The sequence below is a fragment of the Megalopta genalis genome, chromosome 2 (assembly GCF_051020955.1).
Source record: "Megalopta genalis isolate 19385.01 chromosome 2, iyMegGena1_principal, whole genome shotgun sequence".
NCBI lineage: Eukaryota > Metazoa > Arthropoda > Insecta > Hymenoptera > Halictidae > Megalopta > Megalopta genalis.
Genome location: NC_135014.1, coordinates 10,432,182 through 10,456,902, shown reverse-complemented (window position 1 = coordinate 10,456,902; position 24,721 = coordinate 10,432,182). Strand labels below are relative to the sequence as shown.

Below are 24,721 nucleotides of genomic sequence, written 5' to 3'. Positions count from 1 at the left end.
AATTAACAAGAGACTTGCACAAATCGGTCGATGAGTTATTAAAGTTTTATTTTCCTTTAAAATTATATTACATTTTAATTTTTAACAATTTAATTTATTATAATGTCACGCAGTAAGTTTCCTTTAAAATTATATTATATCATAATTCTTAACAATCTAATTTATTATAATTACACTTTTAGAAGAGCTTTCATGAAACGCGATTAATTTCACGTACTAATTATCCTTTAAAATTATATTACATCTTAATTCTTAATAATTTAATTTATTATAATTTCGCGCACTAATTTTCCTTTAAAATTATATTATATCTTAATTCTTAACAATTTAATTTATTATAATTGCACTTTTGGACGAGCTTTCTTGAAACACGACTGATTCCCACATTAGACAAGTTCCGACTAATTAGGCAATGACTTTGAGCCGAGCGAGAAAGTATGGGGGGGTATACGAAGTATACCCTCACCACTGACTTTGACGATCGACGATCGCGCGATCAACGGCGATCGATAATTTCAATAATTTAGATTATTTCCAATTATTTAATATTCGTAATAATTTATTTTGCAATAATGCTCTCCGGTGCCCGAAAAATTATTTCATCACTTAAATTATTCATGAAAAGTATCAACGAGGTTTGATTAACAAGAGACTTGCATAAATCGATCGAATTGTTTAAGTTATTATATCGATTGCTTTTGTTAATAAATTTATTATTTCTCGCTTCTTAATATTAACAACAATTCTTTGTGTTAGAATTGTTGCTAAGTATCCCACTGGTTATTTGTTAGTGATGATTCTTCTTGCCGATGATTTTATTAAATATTCCCGTGGCTATTTTGTCGTATCGTTTCCATAACGATGACGATCGATAATTTCGATTATTTCTAATTATTTAATGTTAATAACAATTCATTTTTCAACGATACTAATCAGTGCTCGCAAAACTACATTATCATTGAAATTATTCACCAACGAGACTTAAATAACATGGGACTTTTAATTGCATAAATCGATCGGTTAGTTATTATATCGAATTGCTTTCGCTAATAAATTTATTATTTCTCGCTTCTTAATATTTACATTTCTGTTTGTTAGAACTATGGTTCAGCACTCCACTGGCTATTTTGCCATTTAATTTGTTAGTGAAAATGATCGATAGAATCAGACATATAGAATAATTTTCCTAGTACGAATGTTTCGAGAAGTTGTTGCAGCAGACGAACTTCGTTAATAAACTGATTGCTTTTCGATATTTAATATTTACAATAACTCTATTTGTTAGAAGTATGGTTAAACACTCCATTGACTATTTTGCTATTTAATTTGTTAATGAAAATGACCGATAGAATCAGACTTACGGAATAATTTTCCGAGTACGAATGTTCCAAGAAATTGTTGCAGCAGACGAGCTTCGTTAATAAATTGATTTTTTTCGATGTTTAATATTTATGAGAATACTTCTTGCCAATGATATTATTTAATACTCTCGTGGCTATTTCGTCGTATCATTTCGTAACGAAAATAATTAATAACGTCAAATATACACAGTAATTTTAAAATCACGAATGTGACAAAGAATTGTACATCGAACATACTTTATTGATAAATTTATTATTTCTAACATTTCAATAATAATTATAAGAATTTCTTTTGCTGATGACATCATCTAATACTCTCTCGTCTGTTTTACAATCCAATGTTTAAATAAAAATAGCTAACGGAACTCGAGATAAAGAAAAACTTTTGGAGCATAAATATTTGGTAATCATAACAGTCTATTTCATAGACCGTTGCTTATTTGCGTTTTTCAAATATTTCGGATTCTGAAAACAGGCGTATATTGAAATGTGGAAATTAAAAAGATTTTATGACGTTCGAACGCATATTATACATCAATACATGGGTCCTACTCCTGCACAGAGGCCACAGCTTGATCCATTGGCAAAGGTTGACGTAGAAATTTTATTTGCTCTGATTGGCTGACGATTTACTGGTCGAAACTGGATCCACTGCGGATTGGATGCGCAGTAAAATTGTGGAGATGTGCGTGCCAGCTTAGCGAGTAAGAAAAATGTGCAGGAATAGATCCTATTATTGTAACAAAATGAGCGAACTATTTGAAGAACGCTCGTGAAGATTGCGCTGCGATCTGAGTTACGGACATTATGGGTTAGGTGGGACAACTATATCGATGGTAATGTACGTTTTATTCTATGTCTTAAGCATGAGAACTCTCCTTTTCTAACGCATTTTTTCTTAAAACAGTTGTCGTGCATTTTGTAATCGCCTTATTAGTTTGTGCTTATTCGTTGAACGTACTTGACCTTCGAAAAATTTGTGACAGCACCTCGTCAAATTAATTGAATATAGAACGGGTGATGCATTGGAAAATAGACACCGTCGTCGCTATGTTATGACTTTTATTACGAGTATAATAACTGTTCACAAGAAGACGACACCAGAAAGCGTCGTTTGCTGAAAGGAATTCATGTCCAGTGTACTATGGTTTCATTAGTGAAAGAAATTTATTAGAGAACGTTCGTCTGTTCACGGATTCCAAATACAGAAAACATTAACGGGGCAGTCGAAGCTTACAGGGTTGCCTGCAGTATGCTCACAGATTGCAATAGAGGAATATTATGGCTGCAGGTGAGGCCAGCACAACAAAGCCTCGTCAAGAAAAGCAATACGACTATCTCCTTAAATTCTTACTGGTGGGTGACAGCGACGTTGGAAAGCAAGAGATCTTGAGTGGACTCGAAGATGGTGCTGCCGAATCACCGTTTTGCAGCGGCAGTGGTATATTTTTCAATATTTTCGACATTTTTCTTTTGTTTAACTTCGATATTTTCTCCATCCGTTGATTTTTGGCAGTACATTGACTTTATAAACAAGTTTATCTAACCTTTAAAATGTCTCAGCATACAGGTGACAACATATAATATTTTCTTTTTCTGTTTGAACAATGAAAAATATATTTGACAGCTTGTATTTCACAAGCATCTAATTTAATAGAACATTCAATACTACGTCAAAAAGTCACTGTTTGTACTGCTACAAATGTATTGTGCGTGCATAATACGTAAGAACAGCAAACATGTAAATATGTATTTATGTTTCAGCGTATAAAACCACCACCATTTTACTAGATGGGAAGAGAGTAAAGTTACAATTGTGGGACACATCGGGTCAAGGTAGATTTTGTACAATAATCAGATCTTATTCTCGCGGTGCACAAGGTATAATTTTAGTCTACGACATTACCAATAAATGGTCTTTCGACGGTATTGACAGATGGCTGAAGGAAGTTGAGGAGGTACATTCAAATTAAATATCTTTATAAGTTAGAGGAGATCGGTTCCAACTAATCTTTCTTTTTATAACATTATAGCATGCTCCTGGGGTACCAAAAGTACTCGTTGGAAATCGTCTTCATTTAGCATTTAAGAGACGTGTAGGGGAGCACTATGCAAAGGCGTATGCAGCTAAAAATCATATGGCATTTTTTGAAGTTTCACCCCTTTGTAACTTTAACATTCGTGAAAGTTTTTCGGAACTTTCGCGTATGGCGCTACATCGTAATGGCATGGAAAGATTATGGCGATCCAACAAAGGTAATTATTCAGTTGCTTGATATTACAGCTTAAGTATATTACAGAGAAATCTGACTGTATTAATTTCTAGTTCTCAGTCTTCAAGAACTTGCTTGTCGCGCGATAGTAGCAAGAACGACAGTGTATGGTATTGATCAGCTTCCGTTGCCTAAGTCTATAAAATCTCATCTAAAATCTTATGCGATGACAACAACGTCTCAATTACGTTACAACGGAAACAGATCTTTGAGCTCCAGTAAAAGCCTCGGATCCCACCATCGAAAATTACGTTTCGTTGGGGTCGGTTACAACGGACTTTCGACGCCAGGTAGCTCGCCCATACCCGATTCTCGTACCAGTTGCGTCGGTCGTAATTCTTGCGCGATATCTTGAGGGTAATTGTCCAGTTGCAGTTAACTTAAATGAACATGCAACACGTATCAACGTTCTTCCTCCCAGTTTTGATGTATAACGTTTTGATAAAATGTGTGCCATCCGAAGTGGTAAAGAATTTTGTAATATTTCTTCTTAAATAATATAACTATAGTATGAATCGCGCTCACCACGTAAATGGAAATGTGATTTGTCATACAATCAACAAATTTCGATATGACCACAACACAATTTTTATGCTTGATGTGTAACAACAATTCTATGTTATATACAATAATAGTTTCCACATTATATTCTTCCGAATTTCGAAAACAAACATGCACTACATTAAATAATAATAATGAGCTTAAACCGAATTAATTCTACGTGGATTGCTATGAGTGTGCTCTATTTATTTTACAACTATGTAGCATCTAGAATTTTTCTATAAGCAAAAAAGATTGTCAGTTCATACAATATCCGTAATGACCATTTTTAAAATATCATGAACATTTCAAATTCGGATCAGTCGAGATGTTTTACTGAATAAGTAACAGTACGTTTTAGATTTATACTGTTTAGCATTATTTTATTATATATTCGTGAGCCGATGGTTTTTCAACTAATTAAGAAGCATCAAAGTATTTTATACATTTTGATGCACAAGTGTTTTAAAACGGAGAAAGTAAGAAATGTTGAAGTGAAAAGTACAAGTTTGCTAAGTCTACAAGGGTTGTGGTGTAGACCAGGAATAATATAAGTTGAATAGTTTAGAGCAGCTAATTGGACATTAGCATGTAAGAATAAAGTTCCCAACATTAATATCTATAACTTTTTCGAAAAAGTCATCGATTTTTGTACACTAATTTTCAATTTTAAATAATATAGTGAGTGGAGAAAGTAATATTGTTGTATTACTTAAAAGATTTGTATCTGTTACAGTAAATTCAACGTTCGTATTAAGTATTTAATTTTATCGTTTCAAATAAAATTTTCTACAATAAAATTTAATTATAGTATTTAATTTTATATTATTTAAATAACAATTTTGTTATATATAATTTTATTTGTACAGTGTAGACTTATAACAACTATGTTGTGTATCGTGTAAATATAAAAAGATATATTAATATACATATTTCAACAAATTTCACTGGTAAAGATTACTGTGTCCTGTAAACATTGGTAATTTTTCTCCACTCGTTTGGCTACTATTCAAGTCCTTTCCTTTCACATAACGTCTATTCTTCTACTGAAAATGACAACTATTTATGTGAAGTTGTAGATACTTGAATGAAATTTATTGAAATATAAGAAAAATTTATATGACAAATTTTTTTTAATAGGCTATATCGTATTGAGAAAACATGTAAGATGCATTTATAATATGTAAGATGCAAATTAAATTTTATATATATATAAAATTTAATTTGGATCTTACATATATATATATAAATAATGGCGGCTATTATTAATTAGTGCTGTTTTACATAATTATGACAAAAGTGATTTATTTGTCTATCATATGTATCATTAAATGTATAATAGATGTTATATGATATTTTCAAAACTACTTTTTAATATTGATAATATACCAATAACGTAATAGCTGCTTAATATCTTCTTTAAATTTTTACGAAATGACCGCGTAAAATATATGATAGCGACGTCTATCGCCAACAGTCTGGTACTATTGTGGTACTAGATGGCGCTATTATAAATTTCTCTGCGCAATCACGGTGGCGTTTCGTGGCGTCGTCACAATCACAGTACAGTGGTGGAATGGGTAAAGGCAGTACGAGGGTGGGGCAGACGCAGAATCTCAGCAATTTTGTTAGGTTAAGAGTTAGAACGTATCGCCTGTTTAAATTATTATATTGTACTTCGTGGCGTCTTATTAATTCTACAACGTGGAATGAACATTTACAATAATTTGTGATCGATTCATTCAAATGTTGTGAACTGTTACAAATTCACAGTGATTAGAGTGCAATGAACAACAGTAATTATGATAAATGTACCAAACATAATTGCCGGTGATAGTGACGATTGAATTTTTCATATACAAGCGGAATAATTTGAATTTAATATTTACCACAAATACGTATGTATTTTATTTTCACAAAAGTAGATTTGTAAAAACAACGTTTAATATAAATTTAGGTTTGGATATTGTGCTATGTAATTACTACGTAATTGCGTTTATGTTTCTAGGTTAAAAATGCAAAGAGAGGAAAAGCAATTAGATTCTGCCTTGGAGGCGATTATTTTAAGGATAAATGACCTAAAAACATCCATAGCTTCCATGATATTCAAATTAGAGCATGAGTACGAAACATTAAATTGGCCTAATTTTCTCGACAATTTCGCACTTATTTCAGGACATGTAAGTAAGGTTATACGAATAAAGCGAATATACAGGGTGTTACCGGATGGGTAGTATCATCAGGCAGGGGGTGATTCTACGTTCGAAAATAAATCGAAAAAAAGGAATAACATTTTTCTGTTTGAAGCTTCGTTTACGAGAAAATCGAGTTTGAAAATGTATAGATAATAATAGTTTTGTTATTAGTTACATTTTTTTTACATTAAGTGAACTGTTGAAAGTGCCGACCTGTACATAACCTCGCTCTTATTATCAGTGAATCATGGACTGATGCGACATCATTTCGTCGCTTTACTTGATTGAAAACATTTATTATTCTTTCCCTTAGCTGTGAAAGATTCTTGCCTGTAATACTTACCTGCTGCTGTTGCACTCTCATTGCAAGCTCCTAACGCTTTCAACATCTCAACGTATTCACGATTGCTGTAGTGAGACATTGTTATAATTCGACTGATACAACAGCCGGTAGCCTTACTGCTGAAGACGGAATGTAAACATTACAGAGAACAACAAATATGAAAGTGTAAACGAACATAATCATGCTCTCGTAAATGAAGCTTCAAACAGAAAAATGTTATTCTTTTTTTCCTACTTATTTTCGCATGTAGAATCATCCCCTGTCCAATGATACTACTCGTCTGGTAACACCCTGTATAATTTGAGTTTGTACTTTGATTTTCTTATAATAACTAATTGTATCTAAAATGAATTGTAGTTAACTAGTCTCTCAAAAATTCTGGGACATGATAAGGCACCAAACTTGCGAAACCTAACAGTTTTACCACTAAGATTATGTCCTGAGAAAGATGAAGAATTATTTCGATTGACAGAAGGTAGAATTTCTACTTTTGCTCATGATTTAGTACCAGATTATCTACGAACCAAAGTGGAACCTCAAGCTGAACAGAAAATGCTACAGCTTGAAGCAAAAGCTGCAAATTTAAATTATGAAACATCGCATGTAAGACACACATTTATTACGTATATATCTTATCTATTTATTAAAATAAGTAGCAAAATAATTTTAACAAATCTTCTTATCTTTCATAATAATACAGTTAAACATAAAACTTCAATAAAACATACTCTAAATTCAGATTTCAATACTCTTGTTCGAAACACTTTAAGAGACATGGATACAATTGTACATCTGTATTGTCTTATTGTAGAAGCTTAAGGATAACTTAAGATGTTCTATTTCTCTGTTAATGTGCTAACTATACAACAACTAGGACTGCAATGTAAGCTACTATCAGCTAGCTTTCAGCTTCTATTAGTTCCATTCGCTTTGGACTGAAACTAAGAAAAACATCTTTTTACATACAGTATAAAATAATTTCAATACTTTAAGGGTATTCTTAAAGATATGTTCTGTATCCTACAGTTCTACATATAGAAACTATACATTTTCTCTTAAAATATAATTTCTATCAAGTAGAAACAGTATCTTTCATACTATTATAAGTTATAACTTTATTTTTAATGAGATAAAAAGAATGTACCAATTAACTTGAAGCTATTAGAGGAAATAATTGCCAAATATTTTGTGTATAATTACATCTAATATTTGTACAGAAGAAGAAACCAGATATGTTATTCATATGTAATGAATAATTTCCTGTAGTAGTTTTAGTGTAGTAGTTTTAGTAATAATCGGTCCATTTAGCGAGTGGAACACTTAAAGTGTTTTGTATCATTCATGTTATATTTTGAATTGTATAAATTTTCAGAAACAAGTGGCACAATACACCAAAGTTATTAGTCATATATGGGATATAGCAAACAAAGCACGAGAAGAGTGGGAAAGCGAAGCTGGATCTAGAGCAACTCAAGCTCAGACTAGTAGTACAGCAGACACTCATGCTCTTGTAGCAGCAGTTGGTATGGGTAAAAGTTTGAAGGTAAATCTCGTATATACTTATTTATTATGTTTATACATTTATACATATACATATATTCATGTATCTTTTTTAATATATTTTTTCGTTTTTACAGTCTGATACTGTCCAAATGGTTCAATCTGGTGTTAATTCTGTAGCTAGTGGAATGATGGTAGGAAGACCAGGAAATCAGCAACAAGCTTCAGGACAAGGATCTTTAGGAAATCCACCTAGTAAGATTTAATTCAATTCAGGCTATAATTTTCCTTGATGTTCGCTACATTTGTAATAATATTGAATACTTTTTCTATATTTACAGTGGGACAAATGAATAAAGCTCCAAGTGCAATTAAAACTAACATTAAAGCAGCATCACAAATTCATCCATATAGGTAATGTATTTTAATTAATTTAGCCATAAGATATGGTTAAAACAATAATAATTTTAATATTTGTTACATCTGCAAAATATTGCAAGTTTTCCTTAAACAATATTTATTGTATTATTGACATTTTCATATCTAATTATAGTTCAGATGAAATGTATAATATTTGTAATAAAACAAATGAGCATATGCAAAGATTTTTTACCTGTAGACAGAAATGTACAAATTTTACAAAAAATATTTGCATTTTAAACATTTTGTGGGGAAAATAACAAGAGATGTTTACTGGTGAAGGAAATTTAAATTTATTTTTTAGTTTTTCCACGACACGATTGCATACGACCGTGGAGATAAACGCTTATTAGTAACTGAAATAATTGTTGCTTCTAATCCCTGTTCTCGCATCCAGCATAATCTGTCCTGAAGGAGAAGGGATTCTGCGGATGCTTGTAATACTAATTGTAGAGCTGTATAAAGTTCTACCATTTTTAGTTTGTCGCAATGCATTTCCCATAATTTCATAATATTTTTCTCGTACACTTCTGTGCTAAATTGCACATCTAAAAAAAGTAAATTTAATATTGCAATATTCAAGGACAGTCTAAGCCAGAAATATTTAAAAATCTACATTCAAATCACCTTGTTCTTCGACGTTTGTTTCTTTTTGTGATTGAAAAGTATATCTCTTCAATGAGTCCTTAACGTAAGTTTCGAAATTCGAACACTGTGACTTTCTTGTTCCTTTTTGAGTACGTTTTTTAAGAGAAAAACGACCTGAAAAATATTTCATAAATAAGTATTTATTGCATTTTTGCACTAACGAATTTAAGAGAAAAAAATACACATGTATACTTTGAGTAGCATATAATTGAAGAAGCGCTCTTGCAAGTACATAGAAGGAGTGTTTGCTATGACTTTCAGTGGTCATGTTTGTCCAGCTTTCTGCTGATTCTTGACATGCTAATCTTAAAAATGGCTGTCTTAAAAAACAACCGATATCAAAATTACTATTTTCAATTACACTTTTGAAACAAGTAGACAATGGAAAATGATTGAAGTATTGTTTTTTAACTGATGCATTCGTATCTACGTCTTTCGATATTGAAAGTTTATGGTAGCAGCAGGATATCATAATAAAAATTCGAGCTGCATCCATATCACGAAATATTTTTGATGCATTGATACTAAGATCTCCGCAAGCGTGCAGACCAATCAAACATACATCCGACTTTTCTTGAAATTCATTCCGCAAAACTGCTTCGATCGTTGCAATCGAATTGCATGTTAAATCGCAACAACTATATTTAACATGTTGTAGTGATTCAGGATACATTTTGGCTTGTCTGCGTTTGGCATTGTTTACATTTTCCTGATTTTTTTCTAATCCCAGAACTTTGTAGCCGTACAAATAATGTAGAAGTTGGCAAACGTATCCCTGCAATATACGTATTCGACGTTTTAGTTTTAAAAGAAGAACTATAAATATATCAATTTGATTAATTTTATACATAAACATCTATCTTACCAGCCCAGCACCGAGGTCGACAATCATTTTGATTTTAAGCCGTGCACATTGCATATGCACTAAATGTGCCATGTGTACTATTTCGTGTTGTTTTTTATCATTAAGTCCTAATTGGAACTCTTTTGGCAATTTTGCGAGTAATGCAATATTTGAGGTTGGCAATCGGTCAATACATTTGCATTTTTCGACGAAGGCTTTCAATTCATTTGGCCAGTGTGCCTGAAGAATTAAATACTTTACATGTCAATTAAATAAATTCATTTTTCGATATTGTTTATTTACCAACATTTGTCTTCTTTTCCACAACAAAGTCATTGAGTTCTTGATTCCCTAACATTTCTAAAACATTCAACCACTCCTTTGGAAATGAATCAAGTAATCCCTTCGTTAATAAATCCGTAACCGGCGTATTGTGAAGCCATTGTGTTTCAGAGAACAAATTCAGTGCATTCAGGAAATATTTATTTTCTGTGCATTTATCTACATGCGCCATCTAATATAAAAAAAAATAACAAATTTTTAATGTTAATTTTTACGTATTAAAACTTTGGATGGAATTTATACAATACATATTTACAGTATCATAATTCATTTTTTATATAATTTATTGTACGCAAATTACATTATCCAATTAACATCTCCTAACATTACTCTACAATATACATGCAACAATAAATTGATTATAGCGAGTAACATCGACAAATATCTTCACGAAATGTTTATTCCATTGCTCTCGCTTGAGCATCTTCATCTTGATTTTGAATTATCCAATTTTCCGAATGCCTATTCAATAAATCCGAATTATCTGGTCCAATTAGTGCACGTCCTACTCTAATATTCTTTTGACCAGGTTCTAAGTATTTTTCGGCAACATACACGAGTTGATCTTTAGTCACAGCTTTCAGTTGTTGTCGATAGTTTTGAATATCGTCATCCGTGATGTTCTGTATGAATTTAATCATGCCGCGATTACTCGGAGGAATTGGAACATCGATACGTTGGAATACACCTAATTTTGCTTCATCGATATCACTTTGAGAAATCGAATACTTTGATAAGAAATCATACGTTCTATCGAACAAGTCTAACGTGCGAGTGGAATTAGGATCTCTGTAAGAGTAAAATGTGAAGACTCCATCAGATGATATTTTTGCACCGCCGCCATAAGCGCCACCCTTTTCGCGAATTTCTGGATGTAAATAAATTGATGAAATTAATTTAGAAAGGACTTGCAATGGTGCATAATCGGAGTCTGTATATGGCACAGTTAATATTGCTTTTGCTGCATAATTTACTGTATATGGTAATACATAATGGATAGCACTTTCTCCTGTCTCAACACTCTGATCATGTGTGTAAATATATGGATCTTTAGATGTACCCTTCAATGATTTATAAAATTCTTCGATACTATTTAAAATACTGTCCTTGTTAGTCTCAGATAAATTTATGGCTGATCTTAAGTGTTGTTTGTTCAAAATTTGTGCAGATATCTCTTGCATTTTCTGGAATATGAAACTTAAGTCTTGCAATTGAGCAATCTTTTTCATTCTAGAAACATATTGTAATCCTGATATAGTTTCCTTGAATTTTGTAACTGGTGAAACTAAACTCGCTGCAGTGCTCATAGCATAAACGTGCCCGGAGTCCGCAATTCCATTTACTAAATTTGCTGCAGATGTTTTAATAAGCGTTTCAAATCTCCGGAGATCAGACAATTTCACATTGTTGAACACTTCCAACCATAGTTTCCACATATCGTTTACATTACGGTCCAAACAATACGACTCTATTATTACTCCTTCCTCATATTGAGATAAATTACTCTTATGCTCTACAACGTGACTCGAAAAATTTAAACCTCCAGTTTTCAATCGTATTATCTCATCAAAATTTCTGTAATCATAGTTTTCTGTTCCCATTTTCGTGATGATATCATTAAAAAGCGGTAACAAATTCTTCAATTCTGTACTTAGCCCTTGTGTATTTAGAATTCCACGATAATAACAAACGTTATTTGTTGGCTCAATAGCTACTTGTAATGGAATATCAGCTACTATTGTATCAATGAAGTTACATCGTTCTACATCCGTTTTTATATCCTCAATTTTTAAAGTAGGAAGAACAGTTAGATCCTCCTTCTTTTGTTGTTCTTTAAGTAATTCTTGTCCCTCAACATAAATCTGATCTAAATCTTCCTTGGAGAGTTGCTTTAATTTAGATTCTAATAATTCGCGTTCAGCGGTCGTTTTTTCGTGATCGTATCGTTCATTTGGAAGCATTGTTAAAGTAATTCTATGAGTGTTATCCATGAAGTATGTTTTTACGAATTCTTGAAGATACTTGGGATTTCTTTCCATTTTTTGTCGGAAATTTCCGATTGCCTCATTAATTCTCATCGATCTTATGAGGTCACCATCGTGATTCCATAACGGTGTTAAATTGAAAAGTAACTGTAATCCAAAATTAGAAGTTTGATGTTTTCTGTGAAGTTCAATGCTGTGTAAAACGGCTTCGATTCGATTTTTTTCAAAACCCTTCTCAATAACATTTTGTAGAGTTTCATGAAAGACGTGTTCTATTTTCTCAAAATTTTCTTTCTGAATACCGAGTAAACTCAAAGCAAACATTGTATCTTTACAATGAGGATCATAACCAGTCATTGGTCCAAAAGCAACTCCTAAATTTGATTCCACCAACGATTTATAAAATTCCGATTTTGGACCGCTCAAAAGAAGCTGAGATAAGAGATACATCTCGAAAGTTTTTTGCGTGTCAATTATATCATTGCACAAGTAACCTATAGCTATAGTGCCTTGCCGATCAGGATTTGCAGCCATAGGATCTGGTCTACATGAAATATGTTCTTTTCTTGCTTCTTCCCAACGTTTCTCCGAAGGAACTACCGACATAGATCTATCAATTTTATTTGATAAAAATAAATATCGGTCATTAATAAATTTTAAATGATCTTCTAAAGGAAAGTTGCCATACGAATAGAATCTACTATTCGATGGATGATAATAAGTTTCATGGAAATTGATCAAATCAATGTGTCTTAGATTAGGAATTACAAGAGGGTCCCCTCCAGAAATTACTGAGTATGTATGACTAGGTAAAATACTATTCAATAATCGTTCTGCTAATATAGCTTGATTTTCGTTGAAAACACCTTTCATTTCATTAAAAACCACTCCTTTGAATATTATCGGTGAATTTTTATCATTAACATCTGTATGTTCCAATCTCCAACCTTCTTGTCTAAAATCAAGTTCTCGCAAATTTGGTTTAAATACTGAGTCCAGATATACAGACTGTAAATTTTGGTAATCCTTCAAGTTTTGTGTAGAAAATGGATATATCGTATAATCAGGTCCTGTCATAGCATTCATAAAGGTAGCTAATGATCGTCTCAGCATTCTAAAGAATGGATCTCTGCATGGATATCTCTCACTGCCACAAAGAGTGATGTGTTCCAAAATGTGAGGCAATCCTGTAGAATCCATTGGAGTTGTGCGAAATCCAACAGAAAAGACATTGTTACTATCGTCTCTGGCTAAATGCAGATACTGAGCTCCGCTACCCAAATGAGTTAATCTCACTGCAGTCAATTGTATTTCATCTACATTTGCAATTTCATCCACTATGAAACCATTGATAACCTGATCTTCTTGAAATTTAATAGACTCTTGAGGAGATGCATTTAATTTGTAATGTGTAGGGACAGTTGTTATGCTTCTTTCAAAATTACTGTTGCGATATTTCAAAAACAGTTGTAGTCCCAGTGGACGGGAACAAAATTTTCTAGATAAATTTGGGATCCTCAACATTGTTCTATAGTTCTTATAGTACCTGTGAAAAAGAGAAAAACAATATGACTTTAACGGATACCATTTAGTACCGGAAATTTTTAGCCGCTAACCTCTATTTGAATTCGGTAAACTTTTCCTTTACACATTTTAATGACACAAATAAATAGTTAGTTGTTCTGAGTAATCGATTGAAATTTCAACAAATTATATGTTCTTCACATTTGTAAAAATTGATATTTAAGAAGTATTTACGAAATACAAACCTGCGATTCTTTTTATACTTCCGTCACGTTGTAAATAATTATAGCACCGACAAATATTTAACAAACATTAACATGGATATTAAGTATAAAGATTTGTTAGTGTACGATAACAAATAGTATTAGTTATTGCAAAGACTAATACTAGTGATATTTCTTAACTATAAAGCTATACAATAAAAGTTAAATTTTCTCTGTACCTACACAATTGCACGTGCACTTATCTTGACAGAAAATACTTGTTTTTAGAATGTGACGTCTTTTCCTTAATTCACATTAATTTATTAAAATTTCTGAAAATATAATTACAATACTGTTCACTGTACCAATCAATAATTACACACTTTATCGCGTCTTCTTGAAGGAAATTAAACGGGCAGGATCTTGACGAACGACGATTGAATTTTTTGGAAATTCTATTACACAGAAAGCACGTAGTTCAATTTTTCTAACAGTAGCACTAGACATTAATGAAGCATGCATGTAAATATGGTTTTACAATTACAAAATTATATGCGCATTATTTTCATAAATATCCACCTTATTCTTTCATCCGAATGTATGGTATTCTCATCTCCGTTATGCTGTTTCGTGGTGTACATATGTTTTGTAGTCGTTAATGAACTTGACCAAATTTTCTTGTATTAAACATCTTAAGAAACTTCCGCTACAAAAAACTATTCAACACTAATAAACATCGTTTCTGTTGTTCGACAATAATTTTGAGATACACTTGGACAGTTTGAATTTCTTCGCGTCACGAAATAATCTCAGCATAGATGGGAACGCTATTTTTCGCAGCGCCACAAAGGAAGTCGTAATTCGATGGCCAAAGCGAGCGCATTACAAGCAGTTGGGTTAAAATACGCGGGTGACCAATGATCGTCGGATTTTTTTCGAGATTGTCGATCCAGTGGAAACGCGTCCACGACACGTCAGAGAAAGCAATACGAAGCGATGCATTCATGAGACGAGGCGCAAGATCTATGACGATCGAAGAACGCGCACTTCTTGCATTTTTGTGACTGGTAGACCGTCCACAGATCCAACGATTTCAATTAGCCATGAACAGCGCGTAAGTGCATTCCGATGAGATTCGGGACAGTTGAGTTGTCGCGCTTGAAATCGGTATGACGGATTCCCGGTTATTCGCCTATTGTATGCGCTTCGGCAACTCGTCGGTTCGCGCGAGTGGAAGGCCCCGAATGGCGCTCATGTATAATCGCCGGGAGTGCAATGCTAACAAGTAGTCCAGCTGACTCTGACAAAATGGTAGGGTACTCGCGTCCTGCGGGAGCTAATACGTTTCTATACACATAATTCGAACGCCTCCGGTGACGGAGTACAATGAGTACTGATAACCATGACCAAACGGAGCCCTGCGTCAGCAAACCATCCGCGAGAATCGAGTTTAACGCCGACGAGAAAGCGTTCGACGGCAGGCGGATCAAAAAGGAACGGAGCGATGTTAGTGTCGAGAACGGTGATGGCAGCGTCAATGTCTGCGTCGGCGATAATAACAAGCAACCACAGCCAAGCCAGCGCCCGGCTGCCGGTAGGCTTTCGAACGGCTTCCACGACGGTGACCCACTTCAAGACATCATCGCGGCCAAGTTCACGGCCCTGGCGAATCATGACACGACTGCCAAACACGAAAAAATTCGTTTTATGCTTGAAGACAGTATCGGGTAAGCTCAAAATTATTCCCCTCTTTCTCTTGCTTTCTCTTGTTCTCTCGTTTCCCCCCTCCTTGTCACGACTCTCGAACGTAACTGCTATTCGAAAGCTTAGTGCAGTTTCCGGCAGCTTTTGTAACGAAAATTATAAATGATTTTTCGCAATTATTCGAGCCTACACCTGTTAAAAATCTATTTCTACAATAATACAATAGAATCTCGATGTTACAAATTTTCAGAACTGGAAAATTTCCATAAGGCAACGATTTTCATTGTTTCCCTCCACTTTATTGGAAAAGATCTGTATACATTGAAATAGAAATTTTCTTTACCTCGGGGAACATTTACCTTGGGAACATTCTATAAATCAATGTCTTGTTCGTCAGAAATTTTGTCATTGTTAAATGGAAATTACAAAATGGAATTACAATTGCAAAAGCAAGTTCACGAAAGCAAGTTGGAGTAAAAGATGGAAAGAAAAATCCAAAAAATTATACCATAAATTAGAATAATCTTCTGTGCAAAGTACTTAATGTTCCTGTTCTATGTGGAATACCCATGATTCAATCATTTTCTTCCCGTTTTCATTAATACATTAATGTATTATTTGTTAAAGGTTGTTTATTATATATATACATATAATAATTGTAAATATATAACAATCTTCAACAAGTAAAACATTCATATGTTATTTGATAAAAACCATGTCTGGCTATAACACATTTTATTTTACGTTTTGTACGATTTCAGGATTATTTAGAATTAAAAATGTATTGAGTTCCCTTAAATTGTAAGAAAGAAATATGTCTTTACTAATGATTTAATTTAATTTATGCTTTAATAATAGTTGCACTATAATGTATAGTGTTATAAGAATATATGTATTATTAAAGGTGTGTGAAATATTAGTTTTGCTAATTGTACATTGGTTCTTATACATAGTGAAGAATCGAAAACACGCATTCAGAATATCTTTTCACAAATTGAACAACTCAAAATAGAAGAAAAACTGTTACTGTACCTGAAACTTCCACTATCACTGACCAATACTGGGGGAACTATAGATCCACTGAGACAACCATTAAATCCATTGGGTAATCGTTATGAAATTCACCAAACAATCATGTGGATTAAAACACATTTGGAAGAAGACCCTGATGTCTCTTTACCAAAGCAAGAAGTTTATGATGAATATAAGTAAGTATTAGTATAGTAAGTTGTACTATACAAGCACAAGTCATGTTACTTTCTACTTTGGAAATTTTTCACAGCATGTACTGTATGCGTAATTTTATGAAACCCTTATCGACTGCTGACTTTGGAAAAGTAATGAAGCAAGTGTACCCTCAAGTTCGACCTCGCAGACTTGGCACGAGAGGCAATTCGCGTTATTGTTATGCTGGAATGCGCAAACGAGTTAAATTGGATTCACCAACATTGCCTAACATAGCTGGAACTCAAACTGTAAGGCATAAAACTACACTTAAAACATACAAAATAATTCCTATAATGGAAAACCCAATAGATCTGCTACGTAGCTTGAAAACATACTTTGTAAAGGTTTCTAAAACAATACATTTTTCTAAGTAAATGCTCAAATTTTTAGGGTGATGAGGTAGATGAAAACATTACAGAAGAAATGCTGGGAGCTGCATCTACAGTGATTAGAGAATGGGCAGAAAACTCGTTGAATTTAAAATTTCCAACTCTGAGTGCCTTAGCACGTCATCTTGTTGATAATTTTTGTGTTGATACACGATCATTGGCTGCTGTATGCATATTATGTCCTCCGGGAGACTCCAATGCATCTACAAATAAAGGTGTGTTATTAATTGTACACTTTGTTGGAAGTGTATCGCATTGAGCATAAATTAATAATTAAATGATGCAATTAGAGTCCAGTACAGATGTACATGTAACTCCTTTGTCTACGAAATCTGGAAAACTTCGGGAAGCACAATTACAATTACAACGAAAGTTACAGCAGCGGGAACATATAAGGGATCAAAAACATCATCGTTTCGATGCTGTTATCCAGGTATAAAACATTTGATGAAAGTAAGCTGAATATTTTTTAATACATGTGTAAAAGGATTAGCAGAATGTGATTAAATTTGATACGACAGACCGTTTTAACATTGTATAACTGTTTGTAGAATCAGAACAAAGAGAAGACTGTTGATAACAAATCAGGCGCAAACAAAGGAAATAAGAAAACAAAGTCCATTCAGTCATCGCAAGGTACAAATATATCGAGTGGACATAATGCATCAGCGAAGTTCAATTTGTCTGCTGTGGTAACCGGCCGGCAGAAAAGGGTTCTTAAAACTAATAGTCAGCCATGTAACGTCTCCCTGGAATCCAACTGTGATAATGTAGTGGTACAATCGATCGAAGACATACAGAATAATAGCAACTCTAGTGTAGTGATGACCAACTGCGTAAATACACAGCGAGATGTCAAGCCGAAAAATTCCAGAAAGCGTGCCAATCCAATTATATTGAACCAACAATCAGATACCAGCCCAGAGAAACAAACGAAACTCACAGAACAGCAAACGCAAGAGAATGTCGAACATTCCAATATGTTGTTGCCTAAACTCACACCTGTACAACATTCTGAGAAACTATCGGTGACATTAACTGGTAATCTGAAATCTAGCAAGTGTAATGTCAGCGAGGCTGTTAGTAACCAGCCCGCTAAAAACTGTGATATTGAACTGTCAGTATGTTCAAAGAGTTGTGTTAAAGTGAACGGTTGCCCTAGCAGTTTTGAACGTAGTTCGAACGCAGCCGAGGAATCTACAATCTTAACGAAAGATCAGATTCGATTGTTGCAGGAAAATACAAATCTCATAGGTAAAACCGAGAAGCTCCGTTCGATGAATTCCGATACCTTGGTCGATTATTTGAACGGAGGTAACAATTCCCAAGAGCAAGAGGAAGAATTACTACAGTATTTTCAACAAAGTAGCTCGTCAAGTTCAGACGTGGAAGCCAATACTATAGCTACCGATGAACAAATATCAAGATCTGATAAAGTGTCGCAACTAAGACTAATATTACAGCAGAACTTGAAATCTGGTACTCTGCACACGCCTTTAGATATAATACCCTCTGCCATTATTCGGCAGAATGTTGAAAAACGTGAGATCACTCAGAAACATAATTTAATACTACCAACGCTGCTGAATCATTCGAATCAAAGCAATACTAGACGTAGGGTCAGTTTCGAGACGAATGTCGTGGAGCATGTACAAGATTCGAATGTTATCATGAATACGGTACCACAGAGTCCCAACACACGTCGTAGAATATTTAATTTCACACCGATATCGCCAGGTCCGCATTCACCCATCAACGGCCGTACTTCCAAATCGAATTCCGCGAATGCTAGTCCATTTGTGTCACCGCGAAACACACCTGTGCCACGCTCGAGAAGTAATTTGCAAGCAGGCAGTTCCAGGGCTCGTGCTCACAAGTCATTGTCGCGTTCTGTCTCTTGCAGCATGCCTTATATTAGTAAGAACGATACTTTTGTTGTTCCTACAAGTGGTCCAGAATTAGTTAGGCAAACGTCTACACCGCAAGTACCATTAATTTCGACGAAATCGTCGGAAGTGCAAGTCGGCAGCAGTACACCACAAATTTCTGTTACTTCGAAAGTGGAAGCACAGAGACAGCAGTGTGCCGCATTCTTGTCTTCTGATCTAGCGCCGCAAAAGCAACTACTCATCAACTATCCGAGTCAAGAGAACTTGCAAGAGATCAAGAATGTATATCAAAAGAATCAACCCGACCAGGAAATCAGTGAATTGTTCCACGGCAACAAGCAGTTTACTAATGAACTCTATCGGTCGCAATCTGTTCCGTTGCACAGAATGGTCAATCCGGCGTTAATGTCACCAATCTCGACGCAACATTGCATGTCGACGTTTCAGAGTCAGAGCTTTAATCCTTCTACGAGCAGCTCTATAGCGCCTACACCAGTACCTAGTGAATTTACCGACTTTGGGTCGATCGGCCCATCGGAAGGGACTTCGACATATTTGCTTGACGACGTAGATCCAAATTTCATGTCGGATGATCAACATTTTTTGATGAGCGATAAAGAGATAACACCTGAAAACATCACGAACATATTGAACATTCTGGACGAGGAGGGTGCACAGAGCTTACAAATTCTACCAGACCAAACTGCCGAAGAAAGCTTGATAGAGAACAATGCAATTGTGCTGGACACTTTACCAAATTCAAACTTGAACTTGTCAGAAGAAGATGTGTTGGACCCGTCTAATGTGCACGATATCCCTGTAGGCGGGGACTTACAGAAAATAATACAATCACGCTCCTATCCTAACACACCATTGCCTGTGCCAGTATCCACGTACACATCATCTTATACAGAAGACAGCAACGGATCAAGATCATATCCTTCGACACCGTTGCATACAGTCCAATCGCAAGAAATTTATCAAGAGACCAATGAACCGATGCTTTCCAGTCCTACTTTGAATTCTTTGAACTTACATAACGAAACAGTGAACGAATCTGCCTCCAGCAGTTTGTGTAGGAACGTTGTGGATCTGCTCGAAGCTAATTTTCTTGGAGAAACAGACACAGAGACAAACGATTTGGACCCGCTTGGTAATTTCGATGGGTTGCAGGACGATGATTCATTAACTCCTTTATTTAATGAAGTGACAGAGCCTAATCGTTGAAAGCACACACAGAAATATTACATGGATCTTGAGAATTTACATAGTGATCTACCAAAGGTTGGAAACATAACTCTTAAGTTGTATGTTTGTAGGACTTTATTCGACGCTGATATAATTCTTTGCATAAGTAATGCAGTTCAATATGCAAAGCGTTATGATAACGGGGTACAGGCTGAACCAATATGAAGTTTCTATCTTTCGACATTATTGGAGCGATAGAATAATTTGTTTAATAGAAATCGTATCGCAGAAAGAAGAATCGTTACCGCTATATTGACTTCGTTTTTATCAATCGATATCATCGCCGTTTGTACGCCCTGTGATTTTTATTTCAACAAATATATCTACAACTTTCTTATTGTCGAAGATATTTAAGATAATTATTTATATCGGCGCACTCTGTATAACGTTGACAAATGTCTTACTTTCTTGTGCTTAAATCGAGTAACTAATATTACAGCGATCAAATAATCATATACCGATTTGACCCTATTTACAATAAATATTTATTTTATATTCGGTAGGAGTGTAATAGTAAAATTTGGTAACAGCAGAACTTTCTTCCGTGCGTAGTTCCAATCATGATAATTTACATGGCTTTGTACCTCGGAATATTAAATTTAATTAAAATATTAATCATTTTACTATACAGTTTATTCCATTTATCTTGCTCGCCTTAACGTCTTCGTTACGATTGGCAAAAGAAAATTGGTTTTAAATATATCTTTCTTTTGTCAAAAGTTGCTGAGATACAAAGACGCGTACGGTAAACGAAGCATCCTGTATGCACACTCATATATACATATGTATATAAAAGAAAATTGTCATCTGAAACTAATGTTATCAATTTATCTTAATTGCAGTACCATAAAAAGTATGACGAGAGCAGCTTATGATGGAAAAAAAAATCAGATACAAACGAAAAAATGTTACAAAGTTTGACGAGTAAATTATAAATAATTTCGAAGCAGATAATAAGTGTACAATTCAATTTAATCTATAAAGAGCAGAAAACAAAGTGAGTAACTGCCAATTTTATTCACTTCAGATTTGTGTCGCTAAGTTTTTTAAGTAAGTAAACAAAAAAAAGAACACTGTGATGTAAATGTAAATCTCTGAAATATATTTCTTGAATTTGCCATTAGCAAAACTAAAAAAAAAAATGTGTAATGTCTCCAGTGGAGCTATAAGCGTCTTTGGTGGAACATTAAGTTTGCAAGTGTGAACAAATGACGAGGATGTTGCTCAAAATGGAGCAGTCGTTGCTATGAGATGCATTTGAGATTCGAATAAGTGGAAGTTGATTTTATAGAAATACTTTATATTCATCGTTTTGAAACGTTTGTTTCTAAGTCATTTGAGAACGCGTTATTGCGACTTTGTTATTCTAAGAAATACTTCGATCACCTGCTGGCCATGGGTGAGCTTTTTTTTACATAACAAATTCGGCATTGAACCCAGTATATAATACTCTTCTGAACATCAGAAAGTCAAACTGCGAATATATGTGTGCGTAAATGTTTTATTTTATTTTATATCTCAACAAATTGTAAAGCTTGTGTTTGTTTAACGAAACATTTCAACATTTAAATCAGAAGTATTCAAACTGCAAAAATTTAGATTTATTTATCAAATTGTGAACATTTTATCGTATTTTCTTCAAAATTTTGACTCAGCTCTCGTACAGCTGTAGATTTCTTTCCATGTTGTTAAATTTAGTATCATAGCATCAACATTGTTCGAATACAGAACTTATATAATTTAATATTTGAGAACTTCTGTTTTATATTAAACAAAATATACACTTAAAGTATACTTCGATTTTGTACTGGATTCTACATCGATAATAGTGCTATATAATTGTTACTATAGCGTGGTTTTTACTTTGCTCATAGTACTTTGTTCATCAAAGAAATTCCAAATTGTCGTACTAATATCGCCAATTTATATCTATTATCTATGGCGCTCTTAATTGGGAATTTCACCAATTGGATAGTTGTTTAATTGATTTTTACTTATACACATTATAATTAGCTAGCTCTCGAAGCTAGAAAAAGTAGATACTTTATAGGAAATATCTTCTTGTTTAAAATTATTTTTTTAGGTCGAAGTCTTAATGATGCGTTTCACATTTGTAAAGTATTACATTTTTATAAAATATAGAGTAGTAAATGTAATTTACTTCCAAACGACCGCAAAACAATGTAAATTGTTACATAGTATGATTTTTGTGAAATCTTGTCTTTTTATCTTTTTTTTTTAAACAGTTACTAGTGACATACAAATGGCATGAACCGAATTCTTGTTCTCGTATTGATGACATATTAATTAGAAGATTCAACGAGCAATTATTATGACAATAAAAACGACTTGATTTGACGTTTGTATTTTTGCAAAATTCAATCCTTATTTATTTATGCTTAACTAATTACACTAGCATTACAGGGGGAACTAAAATGTTTCGAAAGCATTTGGTTCATGCTATTCCTATACAATATAAAACATAAGGCATTACATTGCTAATAACTCTTTTTTATTGCCATTTTACATATTGTAACTGAATCAACAACTATTTGTGAGAATCCGATGAATTTCGAATCCCGTGAGTCTAGATAGTGCTAAGCATGTATAATGCTTTCCAATTTCATAGCTTGTCCATAATTAACCTTTCAATGAATACTGTGAATAGACATACTAATCCTAATCTTCGGAGGACATTTATTAAATTTAGCAAGAAAATTTTCTTTTTTTATAATAAACAGCAATAGCCCGGTATATGACGAAATTATAAGATGAACTGAAGGACAGTTGCTTTTTAGGAAAGTTTTAAATATAATGAAAATGCCAAGAACAGTATGCGTGTGCGTGCGTGACTATTGTCAGTGAAACAAATATGTTGACTTTCTTATAGTTAACATCTTTCATAGTTAACAACTGCCGAAAATGCTTTTGGCTTCAAAAATGTAGTTCATCACTTGCAAGGCCGTCAATAATGGGTCCAAAGTGACCTTCATAACAGATAGAGCTTATAAGTTAATCATCAAATCTGACTCAATTTTTGTGAGAATCATTGTATTTGTTGCACCGACAATGCGTGCTTGCGTGTGTGCATCAGGGTGTCCCAAGTATCTCTGCGAATACGTTGAGGTATTCACGGAAATGTTTACCGTAAGAATACGAGGAAAACGAAGATTCTTTCGGGAAAGTAATATCCATTGAATATTTATTAAAAATGTTGCTCAAAGTTTGCATAAAATATGGTTAGATCCCTGTAAAATTGTTACTTTTTCTCTACTTCTCATTTCGCAAGTTGCCAATACAGTATTCCTTTGTTAGGACACGACCCTAAGTTTCTGGGGACATGGTATCTATTAGCAGGCACTGTTCCGTGCGCTAACAAGGGAGCACTGTACTATTACTATTTACCTCTAAACAAATCCTCTGATTCGTCCTTGGTAAATGTATAGAGTGTGATTAGCGTAAAGTAACGTAGAAGCAATTATCCTGGAAAGTTGAAGACATTTGATAAAATTCTTACACGTTTAAGACGGCCATTTCACACAGAATATTTTTATGTATCAATTTTTTCCTTTCGTGTTAAAACGACTTCCTGTTATACATGTATGCATTTATACGTCTGATATCACGTATACATTGTCTGCAATAAGATTCTGTCAAGGACATTGGTGACGACGGCAGACTAAAAGTGAGTAAAATAAGAAAATCGGTAGTATTAAGCGTTCGACGACTAGTTGCAATCACAATTGTATGGAAAATAAAAATCTCATCATTTTCATTTTATCCAACGGGAGGCAATTTCAATAGACTAACATTAAGAATATGCTAATACCGATCTCATTTAATTTTTCATAAAATCAGAATACATTTATGCAATTACTTTCTCTCAAAGCAAGTTTTCGTGGCAAGTTAAAACTCGTTCTGTTTAACGTAATAAAAATAAAGAAAGGGTAGCATCGATATTTTATATAATGGATTTACAATTTATCATCTCTTAACATCGCGCCCCGCCCCCCCCCCCCCAACAACTATTACATAGTGGTGTAACTAACTGCAAAGTAAGAATAGTTGCAGCAAATAGGGGCAAAA

General features: G+C 33.8%; 5 protein-coding genes across 13 annotated transcripts; 3 read left to right on the top strand and 2 right to left on the bottom strand.

Moving 5' to 3' along the window:
• Positions 1–2,273: 2,273 nt before the first annotated feature.
• On the top strand, positions 2,274–4,979 carry Rab40 (RAS oncogene family member Rab40). The gene is made up of 4 exons (XM_033471138.2): positions 2,274–2,802; positions 3,126–3,319; positions 3,395–3,617; positions 3,688–4,979. The coding sequence occupies exons 1-4, from the start codon at positions 2,643–2,645 to the stop codon at positions 3,987–3,989; spliced, it is 879 nt and encodes a 292-aa protein (XP_033327029.1). The 5' UTR covers positions 2,274–2,642; the 3' UTR covers positions 3,990–4,979.
• Positions 4,980–5,726: 747 nt separating this feature from the next.
• On the top strand, positions 5,727–8,809 carry MED8 (mediator complex subunit 8). The gene is made up of 6 exons (XM_033471356.2): positions 5,727–6,072; positions 6,183–6,354; positions 7,070–7,315; positions 8,085–8,255; positions 8,350–8,467; positions 8,554–8,809. The coding sequence occupies exons 2-6, from the start codon at positions 6,190–6,192 to the stop codon at positions 8,628–8,630; spliced, it is 777 nt and encodes a 258-aa protein (XP_033327247.1). The 5' UTR covers positions 5,727–6,072; positions 6,183–6,189; the 3' UTR covers positions 8,631–8,809.
• Positions 8,810–8,901: 92 nt separating this feature from the next.
• On the bottom strand, positions 8,902–10,864 carry LOC117220906 (methyltransferase-like protein 25B). 3 transcript variants are annotated; one of them, XM_033471352.2, is made up of 6 exons: positions 10,723–10,864; positions 10,432–10,638; positions 10,146–10,364; positions 9,473–10,055; positions 9,260–9,394; positions 8,902–9,180 (listed from the first exon to the last, which is right to left on the bottom strand). In XM_033471352.2, exons 1-6 carry the CDS (start codon positions 10,735–10,737, stop codon positions 8,933–8,935), a joined length of 1,407 nt encoding a protein of 468 aa, XP_033327243.2. In that variant the 5' UTR covers positions 10,738–10,864; the 3' UTR covers positions 8,902–8,932. The 3 variants fall into 3 exon arrangements, with proteins under 3 accessions (XP_033327243.2, XP_033327244.2, XP_033327245.2); XM_033471353.2 differs by lacking the exon at positions 10,723–10,864 and having other exon boundaries at positions 10,146–10,379; positions 10,428–10,597; XM_033471354.2 differs by lacking the exon at positions 10,723–10,864 and having other exon boundaries at positions 10,428–10,597.
• LOC117220905 (presequence protease, mitochondrial) lies at positions 10,733–14,935 on the bottom strand. Of its 6 annotated transcripts, none has more exons than XM_076518327.1 (2): positions 14,758–14,935; positions 10,733–13,997 (listed from the first exon to the last, which is right to left on the bottom strand). In XM_076518327.1, the coding sequence occupies exons 1-2, from the start codon at positions 14,817–14,819 to the stop codon at positions 10,865–10,867; spliced, it is 3,195 nt and encodes a 1,064-aa protein (XP_076374442.1). In that variant the 5' UTR covers positions 14,820–14,935; the 3' UTR covers positions 10,733–10,864. The 6 variants fall into 6 exon arrangements, with proteins under 6 accessions (XP_076374442.1, XP_033327237.2, XP_033327238.2 ...); XM_033471346.2 differs by lacking the exon at positions 14,758–14,935 and adding an exon at positions 14,418–14,706; XM_033471347.2 differs by lacking the exon at positions 14,758–14,935 and adding an exon at positions 14,422–14,706.
• Positions 14,936–15,151: 216 nt separating this feature from the next.
• LOC117220904 (uncharacterized) lies at positions 15,152–24,415 on the top strand. 2 transcript variants are annotated; one of them, XR_013032593.1, is made up of 7 exons: positions 15,153–15,905; positions 16,836–17,090; positions 17,165–17,357; positions 17,500–17,713; positions 17,789–17,931; positions 18,050–20,671; positions 21,478–24,415. XR_013032593.1 is itself a non-coding variant. In XM_076518326.1 (6 exons), the coding sequence occupies exons 1-6, from the start codon at positions 15,565–15,567 to the stop codon at positions 20,612–20,614; spliced, it is 3,711 nt and encodes a 1,236-aa protein (XP_076374441.1). In that variant the 5' UTR covers positions 15,152–15,564; the 3' UTR covers positions 20,615–21,250. The 2 variants fall into 2 exon arrangements, 1 of the variants encoding a protein (XP_076374441.1); XM_076518326.1 differs by lacking the exon at positions 21,478–24,415 and having other exon boundaries at positions 15,152–15,905; positions 18,050–21,250.
• The last annotated feature ends 306 nt before the right edge of the window (positions 24,416–24,721 follow it).